The sequence below is a fragment of the Platalea leucorodia genome (assembly GCF_965183815.1).
Source record: "Platalea leucorodia genome assembly, chromosome: 7".
In the NCBI taxonomy this organism is placed as follows: domain Eukaryota; kingdom Metazoa; phylum Chordata; class Aves; order Pelecaniformes; family Threskiornithidae; genus Platalea; species Platalea leucorodia.
This window is the reverse complement of record NC_138829.1, coordinates 39,914,168-39,933,550: the sequence shown is the minus strand read 5'-3', so window position 1 is coordinate 39,933,550 and position 19,383 is coordinate 39,914,168. Positions and strand designations below refer to the sequence as shown.

General features: G+C 41.2%; 1 protein-coding gene across 1 annotated transcript in view; it reads right to left on the bottom strand.

Moving 5' to 3' along the window:
* Positions 1–19,383, bottom strand: part of SMOC1 (SPARC related modular calcium binding 1) — a gene marked incomplete at its 5' end in the record, with an annotated part of 136,419 nt that overhangs the window by 33,556 nt on the left and 83,480 nt on the right. Inside the window, 2 exons of the mRNA XM_082318875.1 lie at positions 11,271–11,351; positions 16,223–16,279. Of these exons, the coding sequence (XP_082175001.1) occupies positions 11,271–11,351; positions 16,223–16,279 (138 nt within the window). The remainder of the gene's footprint in view (positions 1–11,270; positions 11,352–16,222; positions 16,280–19,383) is intronic.

Below are 19,383 nucleotides of genomic sequence, written 5' to 3'. Positions count from 1 at the left end.
TTTCAGGCAGGGCTTGGACTCTATGTACCACCCCATCTCTCAAACAGTCAGTCACACAGTCCTAGCCCTCCTAGAGCTGTAGCCACACTAGCTGAAGGATGGCAGAAAGAGAACAATTTTTTTCTACAGCTACAGTACATCATCTTGGCAAAAAAAAAAAAAAAAGTAAATATTTGCATGTTCATACACAATGCATTAGATGAAGCTCTGATTAAATTCTGGTTCAAATTCTGGTTCATTAGAGTGTATTATAAGTTGTGTCATTCTCATAAGCAAACAAGGAAAATGTAGACTACATACAATTACTATGAGATACCTGCCTAACACTGCACATTAAGAAAAACATGCTCCAAGAGGAGAGATCTCAAAAGTTCTCTATGAAGCAGCTCTTCAGTATTGAAAGCGATCATGAGACTTGCCTTGTATCAAATTGAATGACCAATTTGGCTAGTGGAATGTAACATCCAATTTACAGACTGAAATTCAGGAAAGAATTCAAAGTCATCTTGATAAATCGTTTTAAATCAGCGTGATCACAACTTACAAGTACAAACCATAACAACCAGCAAGAAGAAATCCAGTGCACGGAGAGGAAATTACTGGTGAGACAGCAAAACTTGGAAAAAAATGGTCAGGAGCTTAGGTAGACCACAAAATTCTGCAACTTTATGACGTTACAAACAACAACAAAAAAATCAAAACAGGTAAATCTAGCTGTGGGATGTAGTGACAGGGGCCTCACATAAGAAACGGACACTAAGGACTGGTGAGCCTTTAAATCAGCCCTGTGTCCAGCTCTGGGCACTGCACTTTGAGGGAGAGGTGGACCGTTTGGCAAGAGTGCAGGAGAGAGCAAAGGGAACAGACAGAGGTCTAGGAAACTTGATCTATGAGAAAATGCTGAAAGAATTCCATTTGTTTAGTCTAGGGATGACATTCAGTCTTCTGAGACATAGAAGCTGTTATATAAAAAAAGATGGTCATAGATCATTTTTTGTCTTCCCCATGGGTAGTTCAAGTAGCAGTCAGCTTACTTGGAGACAGAAGATTTAGGTTTGATATAAAAAAGCCCTGGTGATTAACTGTTCACTCATTGGAAGAGGCAGTGGGATCCCTGTGGCTGCATTAGCAACAGGTTACACACACCAGAGCTGCTGTTAACTGGATATGACCTTGAGTTAAAACGGGGAGGGAAAATAACTATGCGACCTCTTCAGGTCTTTTCCATTCTCCTCACACAGACTGAGAAGCTCCAGCAGATCCTAGATGACTGAGGTAACCTCTTTGCAAACACAGCCTAAAATCTTGAAGATATTTGATCCGGTTTAAGTTTCCAGCTTTTAGGGTCTGATCTTCCTAATGCACCTGGCTTCCATATTCTGTATGACAGCTGTAGCTGTGCAGTACCTTCACAATGACAACAGTTTCCGCAGTCTGAGCGGAGAAAGCCTGGCACCAAAATGCAGCCATCTTCACTTCTTTACACGGTTCCTCAGCAGTAGAAGAGCTTTCAACCTTAGATGCTGCCCTTGTGATTTTGAGAGGAAGCTACCCAGAGTCTGCGGTTTTTCATCCCTAACTCCTCTTTTCCATTTCACATAGTTTCTTAGCATTGTTAGCTTGTGGCATACCTAGCTCTGAGATAAACCACCTGTCTTTGAACACATTCATTCATTTATTTTCCCTATACTCCTTTCTCACTGCACTCTTTCCACACTGAGGAATGCTATTCAATAAAATGAGAAGCCATAGGTGTTTCCACTGGAGCATTAACATTATTGGGAAACTATTTTCACTTCCACACCTGTTTTTAATAGTGCTTGGAACAACTAGCACAGTAATTGTTGGAGAACTTGCCTACCTCTGCTGGCTGGAGTATACAAGCACGCTATTTTTACAGTATTGTGAGTGTATAATTATAGGACACCAAATAGAAAGCTTTTGAAAACTGTCACAGGCAGGTAAAAAGTATTTCGGACTGGTCTTCCTAACTATAGTAACATTCTTTTTTTATGCTACTGCTGGTGAGTAAAAGGGGGGAAGAGACAGGTTTATAGTGTGATGAGTCTTTTCATGTAATGACAGATCAGCTTTTTCCTGTAGTATTTAGCACTTTACGAGGAGACAGAGGGAACTGCCTCTGACAGGAGTGCTAGCACTCACTCGGACATTTAGCTTGAGCCAGCTGTCTCTGGGCAAAACGTTCAGGCTTTGGAAGTTCAACAACGTAATGTATAGGATTCAGACATCAGCCACGGGACAGAGAAACTGCTCCCACTTCATCAGTGTCATGAGCTGGAGGTAGCCCTCTTCTGTACTCTGGGTTGAAAGGCAAGGGAAGGACTACAGAGTGATACTACAGCTGAGGTTAGTGTTCTTCCCAGTAGGATTTCTCTGAATTACAGCCTCACACAGGCAACAGTCCCTCCAGCTGCAGGATCCCCTGCATTCTGGGGGTCCCAGCTCCAGAGAAAAGCTGCAGCTTTGTGCTGTTGGAGCCTGTTCAATGAGCCTAAGATGAGGTGGGGGACTGATGACACCAGCAGGATCACAGACCTCCCTGCATTATAACTGGTGAAACCAGAGAAAAGCCATTCCATTCACCCAGAGTGAGGGTAGCCAATTTAACACATCTTCCTCCCTCACGTGTTCCAGGAGATTGAATGCTGCCTTGGTTTTTAAACACACTCCCATCTCTTTGCCTGGCTCTGAAGGTGGGTTCGTTGCCCAGCCGTCTTTCCTGATTCCTCAGAGACAACCCTTGGGACTTTCTACCAAGAGGTCTTTCCAGCTACTTACATGCCATTTCAGCAGCCCAAAAAGCATGCAGTTAAGCCACCCCTGAACTGTACCACAAAATGTACTCACTGGTTCCCATTGACTACTTTCTGATTTTGGTGGTCTGGCAAAATGCAAAAATGAGATGACCGCAAAGAGAAAGGGAACATGAAGATGACAGCTTTTACTCATGCCCCCCACCCCCCGAAATATACACAGGACTCTTACAACACAGCTCACAGGTCTGTTGACATCAGTTTGAAATTAAAAAGAACACAGTTGACATACAAGGAGGTTGTAGCGAGGAAGGTGTTGGTCTCTTTTCCCAAGTAACAGGCGATAGGACAAGAGGAAATGGCCTCAAGTTGCACCAGGGCAGGTTTAGGTTGGATATTAGGAAAAATTTCTTCACTGAAAGGGTAGTCAGGCATTGGAACAGGCTGCCCAGGGAAGTGGCTGAGTCCCCATCCCTGGAGGTATTTAAAAGACAGGTAGACACGGTGCTTAGGGACATGGTTTAGTGGTAGACTTGGCAGTGCTAGGTTAACGGTTGGACCTGATGATCTTAAGGGTCTTTTCCAACCTAAATGATTCTATGATATTTTCCTCAAATGTCCCATGCTGCCACTCCACAAGCCCTACTGATATTCCTGCAGGACCTCACACATTTCCCTTCTTATCATCTACTCACTCCATCTCCAAGACCCACCAAAGTGTAGAACCTCTTCACCCTAAGCCTGGCACCAAAAGAAGGAAGCCTTCACGGGAGGCGTAGGGTTTTCCAGCGGTTCTGGAATGCAGCTCTGCTCCCTCACAGCCTTGTGCTCTACTAGGTGATATCCATGGCCTCCTTGCACAATGCTGGGGGCAGACACTCACTCTTAGGGATACACTGATCTGTGTACCACTGAACTCTTTTTTTTTTTTTCTTCAGTTGTCTCCTTGCAAATCACTTACAAGCCCCACCAGGACTTTTGGTTTCAGAAGAAGCCTAGGTGTAAACCTTTTCCAGAGGGAATCTAGGAGCGCAGGTCAAGCTATTACTTTGAAACAGCTCCTCCTTATCTGTGGCACCTTAGAAATGTTATAATCTTTCTTGTCAAGTTGACAGGAACATTTCAAGAGAGGCAGGAAGGTGACCTGCAGGCATCAACAGATGTTCAGATGGATGTGTGAAATGCAGATCCACATGCAAGCCTGTGCTGAATGCTGCTATTACATACAGCAAGGAGCACTTTGCTGCTAAGGAATTACTTCAGCAAATCAATGCAACCCCTCCAATATGAACCAGCTTCTGCTAAAAAGCAAAACAAACTCCATAAAGTTGACCTCTCCACTTTCTGTCCCTGTATGTCCAGGTAATGTCTGGTGCTGGAGCTTAGTTCCTTTCCTTTCCCCTCCAAATCCTCAGTGGTTTTAAATGCAGGGTTGGTTCTTTTTTCCCCTTTTACCCCAGCTTCTTATATCTTTGCCCTTCTCCTACTGCTCCCTGTCCACTCGCCTTAACTGGCAGCGGTAGAGTAGCAGTTATGACTCCATGTCTAGTGTAATTTGTTTTTTTTCTTTGGGGGATAAGGAGGGGGGAGTGACTGGATTCTTTGGGAATGATTTATCACACAGCACTCAGGGGGAGCTTCATTTATTTGCCTAGCTGCATATGGTTTAACACCTATGGTTGCATGCCGATTATTATACAATGTTATTTTTCCCACTTGTATACTTTGCACCTTTTCATAGAGCAGATTAACTGGTCCCCGATGGCATGTTATTTATGACTTTGTTTGCTGGCTGTCTGGGAAGGGTCCTGGTCCTATATTCTTCCATTCTCCCTGCTTCTGCTCTCCCGTACATACTCCCTTCTTCATCACACCTGTCACACTGAGACCGTGGGAGAATCACGCTTGGGCATCACATATATCATACCTTCTCAGAGCTTCCAGGAGTGAGGAAAAGACAGAGGCCTCCCAAGCACCGGTCAAGACAGGAAAGGTGGTTGAACCACAGATGGAGGCAGAGGGAAAGGAGGGATAGAAAGTAAGGGAGAAACATCACATTTTGGATTGCAAGGAAGCAGGAACTCAGCAGAGAAGAGCATAGAGATTTGCTGTGAAAATGTAACGGAATTAGTAAGCTTTCATATCATACTCAACAGGAGCTTCTCCTGAGATTGCTTCATTTGGTACCAAGCCAGAACCTAAATTAAAATTAATTCAAAACAAAACCAAAACAAACCCTCACAAAAAGAAGGGGTGAGAAGACTAATACAAAGGTCTGAAGATAAATAGTTCTGGCAGGCGGGACAGTAAAGTGATAGATTTTAGCCCAACAGTTTTGACAGGTCAGAGGAGCACTGTGTTGGGAGGCACTGACTCAAGATGCAGAACAAGACCCAAGGAGAACACATTAAGAGAGGATAATAGAAAAGGCAAAAGCTTTCTCACCCCTTGGTTCCCTCCCATGAACTCTTGTTCTTGACATCATCACTGACACTTGTTTTTTCCTCTTCAGCTATGGGGAAGTTCAAAAGCCACTATTCCCAGGTGTTACACCCAGAGGAGATGGAAGCACCAAAATATTCAAAGAGGACTGCAGTCAGCATTAGGATGTCATTCCCAGGCACCAAAATTCTCCAATTCCAGTGCCACTGTAGCATCTTCCTCAGGTGTCACTAAAGCACAACTGTGCCTGGCTACCTCCCCTTCTCAACCTGCTTTCCTGCTAAAGTAAGATCAACTTTTGCTTCCACCCATCTCCTCCACTTGGTGTCCTGACTAGCACTAACCAGCCACAGATTTTTGGGGAAGAGCCTACAATCCTGTAATAGACATTTGGACAGTAACATTAACACAACTGGCGTGGAGAGACAGCCAGTCAGTTTGGAACTAACATGACTAGTTTAGTAGTAGCAGAAAGCAGGAGAAAAGTAGCAAGAGCAGCAGAAGCCCATGGTCTCACATGTCTTTAAATAAACAGTGCTTTGCCTTTCAAGATTGTGAATCTACCTGCGGTTCCCTGGTCTCTGCAATGTTCCACATTTCCAAGGCACAAGGAAATTTGCTCCAACTCCAAATAACTACACATTCAACATAAATGGGTGCACCGTCTCCCCACTCTGGAAAATAATGTAGGCGTTCAAGTTCCTTGGGGTTAGTTCTCACTGCTAAAAAGGAAAGTCCTGATAAATCCAACTTTTGTCTAACCTTGGCTATTTTTCGTGTATCCTACCAAAACTGCCATATTTCTTTTGGGGCAAATCAGCAGGCCCTGCCCTCTTATATGTTTGTTGGTCTCACCTGACAATCTGACTCAGGAGGAACTATACTGATTCTCAGTATAGGTGGCTTAAAAGCAGACTCCTTGTTAATATATGGGATCCTAGAAAGACTCCATATGGCTAAGGCAACATACCATGAGTACATTCCCCCTACGAGCAGTCACTAGCCCTGATCCTTAAGAAAGGCATGCAGAAAACTGGTATCACTTCCTAGGTGAGTATTAGAAAGCAGGAGCTGTTTTGGGGTGTCATGTGGGTTTTCTTGCCTTTTTTTCCTGCAAGTGGGGAAAAAAATTAAGGAAGGAACAAAGACAAACCGGAGAACCCAGGTCCTAGTAGTACACTTGATATAATCGCATCCCACCTCACTGTGTGGATCTCTGGAGACAAACTGCACCCAAGAGTACACAGACTCCCTTTGGGGTGGATGGCAGAGTGTGCTTCTGCTTCTTGCAAAAGAATATACAGACATGCAGCTTTCAAGATCTTTCTCCCTTTGAGAAGCCCTGAAGTTTGGGCTCCAAGTGAATTCTATTAACAAAAAGAAATGTGAATACCACCATTCTTGTTTTCAAAGCTCATTTACAGTTATACTCTGTCCGCTAGGAGCTTCTGACGACAGAAAGCTCTATCACTGGAAAGCTGTCACATGAGATGCCTGCATGATGCTTGGGTGCCAGAGCTGAACAGAATAGGCCACATGGAGTTGGACCCCATTCAAGAAGCAAGATTTTGAAATAAACAGCTATGGGTTTTTTCTTTTCTTTTTTTTTTTTTTTTTTTTTTTTAACTAGGCACACACAAACCTGTCTTCAGCTGCTAGCCTTAATATATTACTCATTCTTCCTTTCAAATAACGTCATGTTCAAAACCCCAGTGACTGCAGAATATTTACTTGAGGCTGCTACTGCTGGTTTCTCTAGAGCTGTTTATTTTTCCATGCATGAGCTCATTACATCACTCTGTGGTTTTCTTAAAGGTTGTCAGGGTAAGCTGGATACAGGCTGGAATCTCTTGCTAACTAAAACCAAATCACTAAGTAGCACAAATGCGTTTGGAGATAACCCAACTCTGGAAATGAGGAACAACCACAGATTCCTCAGTGGAGATGGGGTGCTCCCAAACAGGCAGCCATTAGATTTCTTGGAAGCGGGATACATTATCAAGTGTTTCCCTAGATTAAGAACTGTAAAATAATAATTTGGACTGTTCCAGGCTGCAATAGGTTGGGGGGAGGAGGTAGGAAAGTAGGAGGCTGAAACAGTAACAGTAGAATGAAAAGACAGTTCCTGCCCATGCTGATTAGAGAATGGCCATTGCAAAGGTCCCATCTGTATCGCCTCCTGCTCTGGCAGTGTTAAAAAGAAACGACACATCACAGAGGGCAATGCTAAACAACGGGCTTAGTCTGGGGTATCCATGTGTGTGCACACGTGGGTATGCATGTTTGGGGAAGGTGAAAGTCAATTCAAAACAAACATCAAAAAATGTTTTTGTCATCTTGCCACAGCAAATAAAATATTGTGTTGATCTAGATCTTTCACTTGCCCCAAAAAGAAAAACTGACTTTTGGGCTTTTACGATTCATAAGTGCAGAAGACTTAGCTTGTAAGTGTACAAAAACAATAACTTTGCTACTCAACAGTCCAGATGTTAGAGCATGTTCATATTTTGGTTCCTGCCTCTGGCAGAGAAGCTTTGAACCTGCAGCTCACCCTGCTGACAAAGAGATCTAGTCATCATTTCATTCTTTAAGGTGGGCTGGGGTAACAGCACTAGCAATCCCTCCTAGCAATGCTGTTTTACTTAGCATAGAAAAATTTACTGGCAAAATGCCTGGAGACATATAGATTCTCAGTCAAGTGCTCTAATCACCAGGCTAGAAGCATTCTGCTTTTCCTGATCCCTAGCTTAATTAGTATTTACACATGCCAAGCAAAATGCAAATGCTCCAAAAGAGAGGACTGTTTCAGGAGAACCTCTTCTGTTTGTCAGCTCTAAATGGAAGGTGGAACACTCAGATTTCAAATGCAGGTCTTACGAGATACAAGCTCCATATGCAACACGGGGTGTCACCAGCTCTGCAATGCTCAGCTAGCGGGTGGGTGGTTCACTCTGAAGCCTAACATTGACCAAAGACAATAAGAGCAAATTACACAGCCTATTTGTCTCCATACAGCAATTCTTAAATTCTCCTCATGATTGATACAGTGATGGTGCTTAGCTTTCCAAGATGTCCAATATCAGTGCTGATTAGAGAGCAGTACACATGGTCTGACAGTAGTATCTACTGGACTTCACTGCAAAGGATGCGGCTATACAACCACCACAGGTAGAAGAGAGATCAGGGTTAAGTGTTGCAGTATACAAACTCCAAGGAATAGGGCAGGCTTTCAGGTACTCCAGACTAATGAAAAAGAACAGAAATAAAAGAAGAGTTAGGCTGGATATTACAAAAAGAAAAATCCTGAGATTGAGTTCAGAGAGCAGAGCAGCTTCCTGTGGGAAGAAGTGAAATCTTTATTGCCTAAGGCATTTATGCCACACTAGAAAATGCTACTCTTCATACAGTACAAACATTCACTAGCCCTAAGGCAGTAGATTAGATGACCTACTAGGTCTTTTCTCACCTCTAATTTCAGTGATCCCATTAAATTGCTGCAAGAGGATACCAGGCTGTATCTGTTTCAAGACAGTAAGTGCAAACTCAGAGAGACAATATAGCTGAGCGAATACCAAAACCAAAAATCCAGTCTTGCACTAGTAAAACTTACCTTAACCCTTTAAAAATAAATGAAAAAATCGGAAATGTGCTAAGCATTAATATTTCAAGCTGACAAGGGCCAAAAGCATTTAAAAACATCCCCTAATTTTGCATGCCCATCTCATGACAGCTATTTCATCATCTTCAGCCAAGACAGACTTGAAGACATTTGAAGAACCAGATTCTAAATTATAATTATCCTCCTCAGCTCTTTGTTGTTTGATCCCACCTACCCTACATTGCCTTTTAACATATATGACAAGGTATAAAAGGAATGAAAGGTACCAAACAAGGGGACTAGGCTTCACTGGTTGAAAGAAACAGACGAAAGCAACCCACACCTAATATCAGCTAAACCGTAGCCCTTAATAAGGCAGCATTTCTTGATATCAATAATTCAGTGCAAGAAAGATAGCTGTGTATTTCTATGGCCTAATGTGGAAATTTGGGGCCAAAAATTGGCAACCCAGTCTCTTAATGAGATCCTACAGCAAATGAGTGTCTGTCAGGGCAATCAGTAAGGCCGAGTCAGATGAACCACACACCTCCTTTTAGCTTGCTGTAGAAACCACCTCTTACAAAACTCTTGAATTTACCAGAAGACCATGTATTTTTGACGCGTAGCACGCATCCACAATAATCTTGTTTGAATAACAGAAACTACATCAGAATCAATTGAAAAAAAAAAAAAGTGGACAACAGTAAACTCAAAAGAAACTCTTCCATGAACAAAACTCTGGTTTACATCAGGCAGCTTCCTGAGGAAACACTTGAACAAATCGATTGCCTTTACAACAGCAACAGCAAAGAGAAAGCCAGCCTACTTTGGCTCTGTCAGGCCAAGAAACGATGGGAGACAGGCTCTCAAGTAAAATACCTCCCTGCTCCCAAGTCCCTTTGTAGCTTCCTAGAACCCAGATCTAGGAACTCCTGTTTCCCTTGCAGCTACGAGGTTTGCTGTATTAGAAGGAAAGTTGGTGTCCAAAATAGGCAGGACCCATTACATAGGATTCTAATATTAAACCATCACCTTCAATTGCACTGTGAGCTGCTGGTTGTCCCAGCAGCTCACAAAACACAAGCTACATTTGTTGTCCCATGAAAGACATCCTTGAAGAAGAGTGCTGATGCTCCTACATCATCTGAAGCTTCTGGATGATTTGCACTGGCAGTTCCTACACTGACCGCCCTGCTACAAAAACAGTCAGGAGGTGAGGCACAGAAGACTGTTGCTAAAACTGGGGTCTGGGCAATGATGGATGTCCTCCTACTAAGAGCTCTTCTCCACTCTGCAGCAACAGAATCTCACCTAACCTAGCACTGAATTCACCCTGCAGTTGAGGAGTGGCACAGGAAGGTTAAGGGAACTGCTGAGTGCCATGAATGCTCTCTGGCTAATCCAGAAATACCAGGTGATGAGGTACTTTGAGCTATCGCAATTTATCTGTTCGGGGGACTGGAGTTATTCCCAACAGCTGTTGTAGGCATATATTGTTTCATAAAATATATGCAATAGTAGCAGCTCCTATTTAAACCTTAAAGTAAAACCATGGCTTCTTAAGGTAATTTTCTTCTTTTGATATTCCCTTCACCTTCTTCCTTTCTCCCACTTCAGTTAAAATATATCAGATAGAAACAATTCTTACTGAGAATCTCTAACTTTGCTCTTCAGATTCTTCCAGTTTCTTGTGAATTCAGTGACTCCACACAGTTTCACCCTCATCTCCAATCTCAAGTTTTACATCCTAACTTCACATCTTCCTGCTCCCCCTTTTCCCACTCATGTTCAAGATCTTTTCTTTGCTGTTTTTATGCTTGGGTCTTCCCTCAGCCACTCTATTACCCACAAAAATGATCTCAACATTTAAATAGGCCCAGACATAAGTAACCTACTTTCAGTTGTGAAATAATCCAGTCATTTTTCTATCAAAAAATATCCCCCGCAGAGAAGAGTCTTGAAGTTGCTAGAAAAGAAGCCCCTCTCTGTATTTTTTTAACTGCTTAAAGCAAAACCACAGCCCAGATCTGAGAGCCAAATGTATGTATGTATGTACAAATGTACATATAATGTACATATAATGTATAAAGTACATATAATGTACATATAATACAAATGTATGTATGTTTGTACATCCATGAAAGACTGATGAACAGCAAACAGAATAAAGATGACAGCTGGCTGGGATGAATTAACAGATGAAGAAGTTAGAGGTTCCCTGGTTATGGTTTGGGGAAACAGAAACATCCCTCATCACACATTGACTGTGGCCCTCTGGACACAAAAAAGGATGCTATCTGAAATTATTTTATAGCCTGCACTTCAAGTCCTGCAACACCGAAAAGCAGCAGGATAGCTACAACGAAGAAAGAATGAAACAAGAGCAGTTGGTGAAGGACTGCAGCCTAGTTAAAAGAAACCTTTTTTTTTTTTTTTTTTCCAAGATGGAACATTACCTGAATTCCTTATACTGGAGCTGTTCAGTTTGGAATCTTTGATGACCAAGTGCTTAATCCAAAGGGTGGGTGCTGTGATTTCTGAAAGAGAAAAAATAACTGCCTTAAAGAAACTACAGCAACTAGTGAATACACATGGTTGTTACTCATGAGGACAAGATGTTTGCTACAATCGTGCCCTAACTGATCCATCATCTTTGCAGAGATTGGCTCATCCCCTGGTGAGGTATGAACCACTATTTGTAAATCTTCCACAAGGTTATCTCATTATCTTCCCGTTCCAGAGACTACCTCTCTGATGGCAAAACATTTTTTTTTCCTCCCTCTACCCCCCACTTCCCAAATTCTCAAGTCTAAAGCCTTTCTCCTCAAGACTTAGATATCTCAAAGGTTATGTTGTGTGCTACAGTATATGTTGGTTTCCACTAAAAGTATGTGTGAAATCCAGATTAAAAAAAAGTCAATCCAGACCTTAAATATTTCTTTAACAGCCCAAGAAGAGCTGACCACAGTCAGTGCCCTGAAACAAGCAACAACAAAATCTGAAATGAATAGGCAGAGAAATGAAGACATTTCTGGAAAGACTTGAAAAGAAGTCTGTTAAAGAAACAAGTTCTGGTTAGAAAAGCACGTCTGATGCACTACAATCAAGACATCCAAACATAAATTTGTGGGGAAAAAAAGTGCTTAGAGCACCTCCTCTGAGGTGTTACAATCAACTTCAAAACACAGCAGAACCTGCCCCAAGCCACAGAAACGACACAACATCAGCATTTGATTAGAACTGAGCAAAGTAGTACTTGATACCATGTGCTAAAGCTCCTAAAGTGACATTTTCAGAACTGATATTTTCTGAAAAATGTTCAGTTTCCACAAGAGCATTCTTTAAACACTAGATCCTGGAGTTTGTCTTAAGTTCCTCTAAGAAGTTTTTACAAGAGTTTTTCTGCTCCCTTGTTGACATTTACATGGATCTGCTCAGCAAGAGAGAAGCTGGCTGACTACTAGAGAAACTGATTATACATTATAAGAGCACGAAGGAAAAATGAAAGGGAATTTTTCCTTTTTAAATGTTTTCAGCTACATTGATTGTAGGCATTATTGTAATCATGTTCAGGGCATTTTTTCATATGGAAATATAGGTTGAACACTGATATTTCAGCAGCAGGAAAACTTTGCTTAACAAAGATTGCCTTATTTGCAGGTTTCACTACACTATTTTATCATCACTCAGTCATGATGTACTCCTGCAAATACATATACCTATATACTTTCGGCCTTTTTGGGGGAGAACTACATCAAATTAAACACTGGGTGAGAGGTAGGAAGGGGAGAAGCACAGAAGTAGAAAAAGTCCATAAATGAAAGTGCTGGATCCAAACTCCTAAATCTGGGATAAAATTTAGCTCTGGCTCTGCGCTATATGGACTGGGTATGTCTACAGCTGAAAAAGGAGGGACACGCAAAGTCAATAGATGCCAAAGAATGGGTCAGGGCCTTTAGAGACACAATGGTGCATATCTTTAAGTGAGGTTGAAAAGCGAAGAAAAAGAGTTGTGGGAAAAGAGGAGAAAGGAAAAGAAAAGGAAATTAATCCTTTGGGATCTACCATAAAAATGTATTTTCCATCCAGTTAACCTGGACATTTTTTTAGAATACAGGTAAACAACGTAGGCTCCTCTGAACAACAGATCTGTGGAAAGAGTAGATTCCCACTGAGTTAAGAGGTGAAGTTTATAAAAAAGAGAAGATGTTTAAAGAAGTTATTCTTTAGGAAATGAATACAACTTGCACATTGAAACTAAATAGAGGGTGGATGCAAAGAAAACACAGTCTAGAAGTGCAGGAGGAAATAAAACTTTTTTAAATTTAAAACTACAGCAAAGACCATTAATAAAATACTCTTCTGCAGAGGAGAATCTTGTCCTAAGAGGAGATTCGCTATAAACATCACTGAGATCTGCATTGTAATGAAGTGAAATAATTTTTAAAGTGATGGCTGCTTTATGATTCAAACCTTGGACAGGAGAGTTTAAGTTATCTGATCTACATTATCTCTGGCACTGCTCTGTTATGCCCTCAGGGAGGATGGTAGGGAGTGGGAAGGGAACTTATTATGCCCGAAATTTGAATTTTCATTATCCTCTAATGTAGGTGAAAACATGAGAAAGGTGAACCTTCATCTTGGAGATGCTGAGGTCCAAGAGGTATCACACGTTTCAGGGGCAGCTGAGTGTATTTAATGTCCTTTGAAAAAAGTCAGTCCCTTGTGGACTGAAGATAGGCACCCAAAAACAAAGCATGAAAAAAAAAAATCCACATTTTTATTTTCCATTCATGTTGCTATCACCTCACCCTGGTTGCCTGACTTTGAATACACAGGTTTTCAGGATCCCAGGAGATCTCAAACCCAGGGAAATTGAATGCGATTTGGACTTTAACTCCTTTGAACATCTATGAAGAGTCCAGATCTGACAGGTGAATAGATAACTGTTTTGCCCTTTTCTGTCATCTGACATTTGTGTCAGACACCAAGTACAAGCCATTCCTCAGGAAGACCTACCAAAGACACTGGGAGAGTATTCTAGTGAAGTATCATGACATGTTTGCTCAGATAGAATCAAGGGATTGTTCAGGATGACATCCTGAGGTGTCTAGTCCAACCTTCTACTCCAGACAGGGTCAGCTATAAGAACAGACCAGGTTGCTGATGGTTTTATCCGACTAGCTCAGAAAAGAAGGACAGAATATCACCTCTCTGGGCAATCTGTTCCACTGCTTCATTGTCCTCACGGTGACAAGTTTTTCCTTATATCCAGTCCAAACATTTTGTTTCACTTTATGACTGTTGTCTCTCATCATGCATTACTGTGAAAAGCCTGGCTCCATCTTCTTGATAAACCTCCCTGTAGGTATCGGAAGGCTGCTATTAGGTCACCTTTAAGTCTTCTCCAGGCTAAACGCTTCTTACACTCTCCCTGATGTACCCACTTTAAGCCACTGTTGAAGACAGTACGCTCAAAGGTAGTGGATATACAAACTTCTAGTCAGACCCAGAATGGATCTTCTTATGCTTATCACTACAACAACCACTGAAATCTAGTTAGTCCTATTGTACTAACAGGGATGACAAAAATACAGAGTGACAAACTTGGCAGAGGTTATTCATCTATGCATAGCTTGATTAACCTGCCTGTCACACTCATATTCTCTTCTCCCAAGTCATAAGGGACACTGCTAATACAACAGGAAGCCATTGCATTAGTTGTTCTCTATACAAGCCTGGGAGATAAGGTCTTGCATAATATATTGCAAGATTTGTGAGAGGCAATCTTTCATCATACAGTCCAAGACCATTTATCAGACTTGATTTCACCTACTAATCAAAGTGAAGGCTTTTGATTGAAAATGTTTTTCATAGAAGATAGGACAAGATTTTTTTCAGACTCTGCCTGTCATCAGAAAAGGTCTGTTCACTACACCATTTCTCAAGAAGTTTGCCCAGTTCTATTTGAATGACCAAAATGCTGAGTCTCTCCTAGAAGGAGCTTCTGAACAGGCTCTATTAACCAGATCAGGTCACTCCTGCATTTTACTAGTGCATTCTTTCTGTTGAATATCTACGGGCACCCTCTCAGGGGAAAACTTAAAGGCCAGAAGCATGCTGTGATTACAAACAGCACTGTAATACAACATCAGCTTGCTGCCAGGAGGAACTTTCTTTTGATATAAACAAGAGATAGTCAGCATGGCTTCAGTCTCCTCTGTTTATTTGAGAATGCTTTTTGCTCTGAGGGCTTTGCTTTGTTTCTTAAAGTTCACAAGAAGATTCTTACAAACCTATGATCACTAAATGGAAGTGACAGGACTACAGCATCTTGCCATTAAATAAGCTTCTTTTAGCAACAAAAAAAACCATCCCATCACCTCTTTTTACAAGAAGGCAGGAGGTATCAACAGCACCACCTACTCTTGCTCAGTAGTCTTCATTTCTGCCTTTGATCCAGTTTAAAAAAAAAAAAAAGTGTCAAGTGCAGCAGTTCAGTATGAAAACACACAGGCTTTCCCTCACTGCTTTAAGGTCCACAGTTTCAGGTGGGTCACGCAGTGGTTTGTACTTCAGCCTATAGCTTGACTATAATGGTTTTGGGTTTAAATCTGTAGAAAACATGCACTACTTCCAAGCAATAGCAAGATCTAAGCAGCTGCTAATAGGCCCATTCACTGCCCAAGGACCAATATCCCCACTGGTATTTACATTTATGTGTAAAAGGCTTGAACCCTTTGTGATGACAGCCATTTTATCCTTGTTTCAAGGCTTCCAATAGACTAAACTCTGATATTCTCTCTCCAAAATAATACAATCACAAGATTAGCCCATTTGAGAAGGAAACTGCCTTGGTGGGCCATGAATTAAGTGGGCCCAGGACACTGACTTCATTTGCTTAAATAGTATGTGCGTCAATGAAAGTAATTGCTAAATAAAGAAACCTCCCAGCAATTTTCTTTCAAGTCAACATTCACAAGCTGTGGTTTAGCACTACCCTCCCTTTTGTGAAGCTGTAACGCATTGCAGAGGTTATGAAACTCCCAGCATGGGTATCACAAGGGTGGAGAGAGTGAGGGGGTAAGGACAGTCTAAAGGAAGTTGCCATTTCTGACTCAATGCACATTTTTTTTTTTTTTTGCTGTGACACCTTTTCCTCCAAGGTTACCCCAGGAATCTGGTCAACTGGTGTTATTGTTGGATTCCAGGGAAGAGGGGAGGATGTAAAAGGATTAGGGAAAATGCCTGAGGTCCCAAAGGCACTGTGAAATTTGGATAACTTATGAGATTCACTGGCTTTTCTGCTTTGCAGGATAAAGAAAGCGTCTGAGCCATAAATCCTAGGGAATAGAGAGAGGCAAGTAGCTTTTTTGTTATTATTGGTTTTTTTCAGGGATGCTCTTACCTTCTCCATCGAAAATAGGCTGGGTTTCCATGGTAGGCGTTGGCTTCGAACCGTCATCTGAATTGAGGGTTAAAAAGAATCGAAAAGAAACTACCATTATTGAGGTAAATACTATCTACTCTCCAGTACTGTTGAATGATTGGGATTTGTACATGGCCCGGCCAAGTCCAGAAGAGAGAGAAGACAGACAGAATGAAAACAAATTATTTAGAGTTTACACTAACAGCAATAACATTTTACATAGCAAGCATGCATCAGCCACTATCCCTAGACTTAAAAGAAGCCTCCCTCCCTCTCTCCTCTCTCCCCTCTCCCTCCACAGACCATTGGTGTGCATCACCTGGTAGTCCCCCCTTGTTGCACTGATCAGGCAGTCACCTTCTTAGTTTCAGGTGGCTATATATCCCACCCAAGACGTTTCCTGAGACAGCAGGGGTCTGGGGATTGCTGTCCCACTGTGTCTTTCTCCTTATTCTTTTTGTTCAAAAGAAAAACTCTTCTTCTGAAACTTACCTGGGCAGAACCTGGCACCAGCATTCACTGCAGAGCTGTTAGAAAGGGATGGTCAATAGCAAATCTTTTTTCTTACAATGTCTGCATCAAGGTATTCTCTAATTGCAATGCTGTGGCAATGCCTTCTAATCGCAAAATCGTGGAAAAAGAACTTCTCTTAGATTAGGTTTTTCATGTGCAAGAGCACTCCATGTCTTCTGACCACAAGTCTTTCATAATTAAAAGCTTCAACCAAAAAAGATTCCACAAGAAATATAAATCTCAAAATTTAGAGATGGACCACAGGGAAAAGTGGTGAGTTTACACTCTCTTTGGCTTAGTATGCCTATCCATCATATCTAAAGACCCAGCTTGGATTCAGACTGAGTCTAATTTCCTCAGCAGTCAGAGGGATCTGGATTTCAAGCCCCAGCTTGGAGCATTTTCACACAGCACTAGGACAGTGGCACAGCATTAAGTGCGGCAAAACCTTCGACTGTGGGCAAGGTAAGCTGGAACAAACTGTAGAGGAAAGTCTTTTGTTACATTACAAGATAAGAACGTAGAACATTGTTGGGATGTAAACTAAGATGAGATCAGCCTAGAATTGCTTTTTTTTTTTCCCTTTTTGAAATACAGTGGCTTTAAAAACTTACAATTCGTAACAACTATTTTTGCATATATTATGGGAAAAGATGACAATAGGCATCAACAAAGTTGGCAGTAACCTAAAATGGAACGTTGTACAGCAAAAATCAGTTGGAGGGAGAAGTCTATGCCAGAAAAGCCAGGCTTGCCACCGGCTCCATGACTGTATCAGATGCACAGGGCAGAAGCCATTTAGAGGAAACGTGCACGGGACAGCCCCTCCTAGAAGTAGCAATAACCATCCTCAGCCTTCCTTTGTATTGGTTCCAATTACAAAAGTAAAAGACCATTGGAAGGGGAAGGGAAGGGCAGAGATGGAAAACAGAGGCTTGTAAACTATTTTTCCACCAATACCTGTATTTGCAGTTTTATAAAGTGAGCAAAAGCCTGAACATCTCTTCCACAGATCATTAATTTTATGCATTTCTATAGAAAGCAATCTAATTCACAGAAAGAAAAAATGTGCTGGTAATTTCATTTAAACCTCAGAGATCCACTGTAGTAAAGGAGGTTGACAGAAACTGTTATTTTCCCTCTTGATCAATGTATTTGTTTTTATGCTTAATTGTAAGCATACCAAAAATATTTGGAAGAAAAAATACTTACCATTCCTCAGTCAACTCCTGTTCTGAGTTTTCCTGTTATTGGGTATTACCAGTAATATGGATAAGCAGTATTTTTCTTTAAAAGTTTGAGCAACTGATTTCTTGGAAAAATTTCCCAAATTTTGCTTAATTTACAAGAAGGAAGATTTTGCCCTTTAAAGAAATCTCTGGATAAAAGTAAATAGTTTTTCTTCTCTTATTTGTCATAATAGGCTGTGTTGCTTCTACAAGATCGCAGAAACCACAGCTATGACATTTTATTTATTTAGGATGACACTTCACACTATAATGAAGCAGTGAGCAGTATGTAATCAGCGTGATTGGCTTTACAGATTGAGAAACCAACCCAAAACTGCAAGAGATACTACAGAACAACTGGAAAGGTGAATAATTCTTAAAGTTATATAAAACAGGAAGAGACCTGGCATAAAAAAATTACTAGCATGAGAATAAGTTTATTCCTATTGTTCTCATGAATGCTTCTGCACCAAGTAATTACATAAATGCTTCTCAGATTTAAAGCAGCAACCCAGAAGCCAACAATGGAGAAAAATTAGAAGTGGAGCCGAGCGACAACACTTTTTATCCAAACCATTATGTGAACTTTGGTAGAACTTGGGACGCTTCAGGTTCAGGGGGGTTCTTTTAGGCTCACATGTGTGTGTGAAGAACAGAGATGGTAGCAATTACAATTTGGGAAATACATTCTTCTTAAAGAGAATTTTGTAGAAGTTTTTGTATAAAGTTAGCCATTAAACTACTGAAGGGTATTAAACAGTGACAGAATAAATGCAGTAAATAAACAAAAATACCAAACTAACCTTTGAACTGTGTTTTATTTTTAAGATCATCTCAGTAAAATGGCTGTGAACTACACAGTCATTTCCTCACTGAGTTACTAAGGCAAAATTGTCACCAAGTCCACATTGTAGCAGCACCCAGTACACTGTTAAGGGTTTTGCAAATAGAGAGAAGTATAATTACCCCCCTGTTGTTCGAGCAAGTATAGTTCTTTCATTACACACACAAGAAAAAAATGCACTAGACAAGAGCCCTGTAATTACATTCACCATATTTCAAAAAATCAAAAGCAGGGATATTTCTGATATTTTTTTAAAGGTCATGAAATAGTCACATAAAAGACAAAAATTGCACTTTATTAAAAACACCATGCTCACTTCCCAACTGCCAGTGTCTTACTCTGAAACTACCAAATCTATTTCTTAAGCTGGTGAATTCTCAGTAGGTCTCAATGTTACAAATTAGCTTATGGCAAGAAGTTTCACTGCCAGTCCCTTTGGGCAGAAGAACAACCCTAATACTTGTCTGCTCTCATCTGATTTTTCCTCTTGCTCAATACACCGTTCATCACACTGAACATTTGTTCCACTGGCCTGTTTGCTCCTGGTAAACAAC